At 41.5% G+C, this 7263-nt stretch overlaps 1 protein-coding gene across 1 annotated transcript; it reads left to right on the top strand.

The window, feature by feature from the left end:
- The first annotated feature begins 4555 nt into the window (after positions 1-4555).
- LOC149153896 (uncharacterized) lies at positions 4556-5384 on the top strand. Its single transcript, XM_089445718.1, has 3 exons — positions 4556-4729; positions 4849-4917; positions 5000-5384. The coding sequence occupies exons 1-3, from the start codon at positions 4567-4569 to the stop codon at positions 5131-5133; spliced, it is 366 nt and encodes a 121-aa protein (XP_089301844.1). The 5' UTR covers positions 4556-4566; the 3' UTR covers positions 5134-5384.
- The last annotated feature ends 1879 nt before the right edge of the window (positions 5385-7263 follow it).

Genomic DNA, 7263 nt, shown 5'->3' with positions numbered 1-7263 from the left:
GCTTCATCATAACGCAGGCTCTCAGCATGTCCTCCACAACCTGATTTACTCGTTCAGTTTGGCCATCTGTTTGGGGATGATAAGCTGTGCTAAAGTTAAGCTGGGTTCCCAGTTCTGCAAACAATGTCCTCCAAAAGGTTGATGTAAACTTGACATCCCGATCGGAGATAATCACCTTCGGAAGTCCATGCAATTTGAAAACATTTTGCATGAAAATATGAGCAATTTGCACAGCCTTATATGTCGATTGCACAGGTATGAAGTGTGCTGCCTTACTCAGCTTATCCACTACTACCATAATGGAATCATTATTTTTCTTTGTTTTAGGTAGTCCAGTTATAAAATCCATGGAGATAGTCTCCCATTTCCATTCCGGAATGGGTAGGGGTTGTAACAGCCCCGCTGGATGCAAATGTTCCGCCTTAATCTGCTGACATTCTAGACATCGTGCTAGATACTCAGCTATCTCCTTCTTCATTTTTGGCCAATAGTATTCATTTCGAAGGGCGGTGACCATTTTCTGGTAGCCCGGATGCCCGGTATAATGGCTGGTATGAAATTCATCCAGAATCAGCTTCTTAACACTATCTTCATTGGGTACATACAACTTTTTGTTAAAATACAGCATTCCGGCATCATCCAGCTCATGCCCCTGTTGTGTTTCTTTACCAGGAAGTTGTTGTATTCGCTGTTTAATTTGCTGGTACACAACATCACATTCAGCTGTTGTTTTTATCCTTTCCAATAAAGTATTCTGCCATTTGCTAACTGAAATTTTGCACAAGCATTGTACTTTTCGACTTAATGCATCAGCCACTCGGTTCTCCTTCCCTTTTAAATGCTTAATTTCAAAGTCGAATCCACTTAAGAAGTCAGCCCATCGAGCTTTCCTTGTGTTCAAAGTGGGTTGACTGAAATAGTTGGTTAGGCTGTGATGGTCCGTTAGTAACAGAAATTTTCTGCCCAAAAGGTAGTGCCGCCACATTTTCAGGGCATGAATGACAGCAGCCAGCTCCAAGTCGTAAGCAGATTATTTCTGCTCATGCTCTTTCAGCTTCCTAGATTCATAAGCAATGAATCTTCCTTCTTGCATCAACACCCCTCCCACACCTTCTTTACTTGCATCCGTGCAAACCACGTAATCCTTATTAGGATCAGCTATACTTAATACAGGTGCGGTAGTGAGTAAGTGCTTGAGCTGTTCAAAGCTCTTCTGGCATTCTGAGGTCCACTTAAATACTTTTCCTTTCTTTTGCAAAGAGGTGATAGGGTATGCTACCCTCGAAAAGCCTTCGACAAATCTTCTATAATAACCTGCTAACCCCATAAAGGACCTAATATCTGTCGCGTCCTTTGGTATAGGCCACTCCATTATAGTTCTGATCTTCTCAGGGTCTACTGCGATTCGTTCCTTGGTGATTACATGACCCAAATACTGTATCCTCCTTGTAGAAATCACATTTACTAAACTTTGCATATAATTGATGTTCCCGCAAAGTTTGCAACACCAATTTAAGGTGTTCCTCATGCTCCTTTCTTGATCTGCTGTAAATCAAAATGTCATCTATGAATATCAGCACAAACTTGTCTAAAAACCGATGAAACACACTGTTCATCAAACACATGAAGGTAGCAGGTGCATTGGTCAGCCCAAAAGGTAGCACCACGAATTCATAATGCCCATACCGCGTTCTGAAAGCGGTCTTAGCGATATCTTCCTCTTTTATTCTGATCTGATGGTAACCAGATCGCAGGTCAATTTTAGAGAATACCGTTGCTCCCTTCACGTGATCAAAAAGTTCGTCGATCCTAGGCAAAGGATATTTGTTTTTGATCGTGAGCTTATTCAACTGACAATAATCAATGCACATCCGAAAGGTTCCATCTTTCTTTTTGACGAATAGCACTGGGGCTCCCGAGGGTGATACGCTGGGACGGATGTAATTTTTATCTAACAGCTCCTGCAGTTGCATTTTTAACTCTGTTAGTTCTGGTACACTCATACGGTAGGGTGCCCGTGATACAGGTGCTGCCCCTGGAATCAGCTCAATAGTGAAATCCACATCCCTTTTCGGTGGTAATCCCGGCACTTCCTCGGGAAAAACATCTGCAAACTTGTGTACTATCGGAATGCTACCCACCATAGTAGTTTTATCTTTTTGATTTGCGTATCCCACCTGAATAGCGTAGATTTGACATTTCTTCTTGATGCACTTAGCTAGCTGAGTTGCTGTAATGGGTCGGATCTGCACAACGTGTCTGATTCCTTGCAACTCCCGCTGTTCTCCAAGGTCATCCTTATAATAGATGGTCTTGGTTTTGCAGTTCACTAAGGACCAGTGTTTCTCTAGCCAGTTCATCCCAATCAAGATATCATAGGAACCCAACGGTAATACATTCAAATCCGCCACTATTGGTTGTTCTGCTATGGCTAAGGAGCATTTATTTACTTTGGCCAAGACTCGTCTCTTGGCTCTTGTAGCCAGTTGGACCAGCCACGGATTCCTGAACTTTTCAGCTTGCAGTTTACACTGTTCTACTACTTTCGGGCTAATATAACTTAAAGTAGCCCCTAGATCTATAAGAACAGCTATGGAAAAGTTAGAGATTTTACCTTCGAATTCAACCATAGACGGCTGGTACTCCGCTTGCCGGTCCTCCAGTGCCGCATTGATTCTGGGTACACTATGTGCCACGTCCCCAACAGTCGATGCCTCATGAATCTAGGATATTTGATCTGTCCCCTTTCTATGTGGGCAGTTTTTAACATAGTGAGGTCCTCCACAACCCCAGCATTGCACTGGCGGTCTGGTCATCCCCTCACCTTCTGGTCTAACAGACTGCTCATTTGCCTTGGATTCGCTCATTGGTCTGGACCGGGGTGCATTCCTTGCAACAGGTCTGCTGTTTAGTCCTTTACCAGCACCTTTGTTCCCACTGCTGCGACTTCCTTTACTGCTCCCAACCATCCGACCGCTTCTTTTCTCATTCCATCTTTTGCTTGAGGTGTCCCCCTTCTGTTTGCTCTACTAGTAGCAGATTCTCGCCTTACGGATGGCCTCATCCATGCTTCTAGGATTGTCAAATTCAATCCTTTCCCTTATATATGAAGGTAAACTGCTCACAAACCTTTGGACCTTGGCTTTTTCCTCCTTGATGTAAGGTACACAACGTAGCAGCGAGGTAAAACGGTTAATGAACTCGTCCATGGTCTGCTGTCCCAGTCTTAAGTCGTGAAATTCCCTTGCCTTTTCATCATAGAAGCGCTCAGTCAGGTACCTTTCTTTAAAATATTTCTGGAACTTTTCCCATGTAATGGTTCGTTCGCTGACCCCCTTGACAATCTTAATTTCTTCCCACCACAAGTTTGCCTTACCTTGTAACTGGAAGATTGCCAATCTTGCCTTCAGATTGTGGTCATACTCATACAACTGAAAATACTTATTCATATTGATCAACCAGGCTTCCGCAGCTTCCTCCTGTTCACCATCAAAATGTGGAGGTTTAATCTTTCGGAATTCTCCCTGCAGTTCCATTTTCTGACGCTTTGAAGTTTGCTGCTGAGGTGCATTATCAGAGTGATCTTCCTTGTCTTCAGAATTTTCTGGTTCCATTTGATAGTCTTGTTCTTCTGTCACCCTCTGTTGTTCTGCACTGGGGTTAGACAGGGGTGGGTTTTGCCTGTCCGACAGGCTCTTCAGAATCTTTTCCTGTTCAACTGTTAAACGTGCGTTGTCCTCTCGCAACCGCGCCATTTCATTCTTCAATTCCTGGACAGTTTCCAGGATTGCAAGGTTGGTACTCCGTGACTCTGCACCCAATTGCACCCACAGCTCTGCATTCTCTTGAGGGTTACTGCCGGGTCCTTGCATTTTGTCTCTTCTTCTAGTTTAACTGCTAGCTGTTGCAATTCTGTATTTCATTCCAAATAAACAGAACACAGTTAAGTACATTGTTAGCTTGCATATGTTTGCTTGGTGGACCCTTCTGCATACTGAAACATGTTCTACCTGAGGCCACAGTGTTGAAACTTGGCTCCGATACCAATTTGTCACACCTCTATTTCCTTATACATAAAAAAAAAAATTTAATCCTATGTCTAGCTCACCTTATCATTGAACACATTATGGTAATACGGTTTGGAAACTACGCATTGTATCACAATGCCATATACACTCAACCCACCATATGTTATAAAGCATTAATCAAATATTAGTTGTCATGTTTCAACTTACATATACCATGTAAAAAGGTGATGCCATATCCGCAGGGGGTTTTATTTAACGTAGGCCTTTTATGATATAGTCATTCCACGGATTATTCAAACGGATATATGTTTAAACCAGGCACGGCCTTTGATGGTCCTGCCAAAACGCTCACAACTGCCACTTCACATCCGCCTTTAAGACATCAGTCCGGAAAGGGGTATGTGGCATGGCCTGGCTCCTCCGGCCATGTGACACCTTGGGAGCGGGGATTTCGGTCTTGACGATTTCGTTTCCCGCCTTACTTCCACGGTTCAGATCTCATCCTGCAATCGGACGGTTGTTATGCGGTCAAGGGTTTATGGGGATACTTATACCTCTTCCTATGCTTTCGGGTTCATTTACATGCTCACTTCTATTCAGCTCCGGTTCTGTATGCCAGCTTAGGGTTTCTGTTACCGGCGGCACCACTTTTCTCTGTAAACGCTCAGGAGTCATTGAAGCTCGTCCTTCGACCATTACAGGTATTGGTCTCGGACTGTAAATCGCATGGAGCTAATTCAACTTACCATGTCTATTTCTGTTTACTGTGGTTATCGAATTGATTCATTAATGCTTGGTCTTTTGCTGCTATGAGGTTCAGTCGGCGCGTGCATGCTCTTCCATGGAACAAAGCTGGCCACCCACGACGGCTCAACCTCCTTGGTTACAGGTAGGTGAAGATTTATACTGTTGTCTGTTCTTTATCATCTGAAATTTTATAGATCTCAAGACATTATATTCGGTTGTTGCAGGCCGCCGCTCCAACGCGGGCCTCCTTGTGTCATTTATTGAGGTATTCTCTGTTGAGAATCCTCACAGTTGCATCCTTATGTCCTTAGATTTTGACAGCAAACTATGGTTATATGTTTGTTCCGGAAGGGCTTGAGTTCTGTACCAATGTTCATAGTTTATAAGTTTACAGTGTTAGGATCTCCGTCATGGCTTACCCGAGTTTAATAGATACATATATTTTCTAAATTTTGGTTGCAGGTTGAGCCTCCGCGCTCAGACCCTGCAACAGATACTCGCCATATTTAGTTACTTTTCCTTTCAGGGTTACCTCCCTATGTTATTCATATTTCACTCTTATGGTTGAAGAGATGGTCAAATTATCAGTCGAGTTATGTATAGACAGAGTGCTGGAATTGAATAATCTTCATAGCAATTTTGCTTTGTTAATGAATATGACTCTGTTATCGAAGTTCATTAATGTCTATGCTGAACATAGGGTTTATCAGCTATGGCTTTGATTACATGTTTTTTTTTAAAGGACAGAGACACCATATTAATCTTGTGATACGATTGTACTTACAGTCTTGCTCTGTTATTATACTGTATATTCGTTCTTACGCTATGTATTCATGTTCTATGACGGTCGCACAACATGCATTCCGAGATTGTCTCTATACTTTTCTTTATTCTCCAAGGAACGCCACTCTTATTCAAGGTCGGCTATATGCTCAGTTCCTCTTGTATATTCAGTATTCGACCCATTCGGTTTGCATGCACAGAGCTGCATATGGGTATTAATAACCCTTTCAAAGTTATATGCAATAGGTTATCTAAATGATTGTATTCCTTGGTTATGATTTCATGCACAGGTGTATGTATTATGTACATCCGTATCACAGATTCATGCATGGATTGTAGAAATAACATAATGCTCTCATCGTATTTATATGCTCGGGACTTTATCATGAATATTTCTTTCTGTATAATTTCATGGACCAGCTATCCACTACCATATCCACAAATGGTTTAACCTACGTTCACGGTCAAGGAGTATTGACTGGTTCTTGCTTCTGATATACAACTTACCGACAACCTCTCGTAATCTAAACATCTGCATGTTTATTTCCACGACATTCACTCACTCGGTATTAGTAGGGTTTGATTCTCGTATCGATGGTAATAACATATTACCGACGGTGCCTCTGCACCCGGATTCCAGAGGTTCTAACCCTCGTATTTGGTCAATCTGCTACAGTATTGTTTTGTTTTCTCTTTCAAGCATCTAATATCATGGTTACTGTTAACACAGAGTCTTGTGTTTCAACCCGTAAGGGTATTTCGAGTCCGTCACCCAGTACCGGACCTTGACAGTTTCCCTCTGGTACCATTACTCTAAGTATATTTGGTTCATTCTGTAGCTACTCGGACCTCGTTTGTTTACTGACAGTCTATTCTACAAATGAGAACTGCCTTTGTATATTCACATTAATGCTACAACATCTAAGGAAATGTAATGCATATCTCCTATTTGATTTTCCAATATTTATCGCATACGTATTTGCTATTTAGGGACTTTACAGTTTTGAGACCGTACCTGGTTCGCCAGCATTGGGAATGGTTCTCAAACAAATAAGTCACCTGAGCTTTTAGTTCTGCTCGTCCACCAAACCATGAGACCCATCACTCAGATGGAATTCTCCCCCCGAGCCATCCTGCAGGCCTCCAGCCCTCAACAGGTTTTGTGCACACTCTGTGCCAGGTTATCTGATCCTAACCAGACTTAACCCTCTATTTCTTTTCTTTCCTCTTCCTGTTCTTGGAAAAGATTTTCCCTCTCTCTCTGTCTGTCTCCACATCACAGAAACCCCTCAGTCAGGACTTTTCCTGTTTTGGAGGGTAGTTCCATCAGTTATCACAACTGATTATTTTCTTTAAATTTCACCTCTTAGAGGCTGCCAGCAATTCCAAGAAATATTTAAATTACTTAATTAAAAATAGTTTGTCACAGTTTTGTTTAAACATAACAACAACTGATTACTGTCTTTTTACCATAGTAAACTTTCAAATTTACATGTCCTGGGGTTATTACAAATATTAAACATCTACTATACATTTTAATTTTAAATTATTTTTTTTATCTATTCCATATTTTCAAAATTTTTATCTAGACAAGATAAATTTTAGAATTGCTTTTCAAAATACTATTGAACAAATATATTTGAAAATTCACTAATTCACAAATATGGGTGCCTATAATTTGAGTTATATGTTAGACTTTCACTTC

Source organism: Pinus tabuliformis, chromosome 9 (genome assembly GCF_031772625.1).
Source record: "Pinus tabuliformis cultivar Carrire ecotype Pingquan chromosome 9, CPIR1, whole genome shotgun sequence".
Lineage (NCBI taxonomy): Eukaryota > Viridiplantae > Streptophyta > Pinopsida > Pinales > Pinaceae > Pinus > Pinus tabuliformis.
This window is presented reverse-complemented; position numbering and strand designations above follow the sequence as displayed.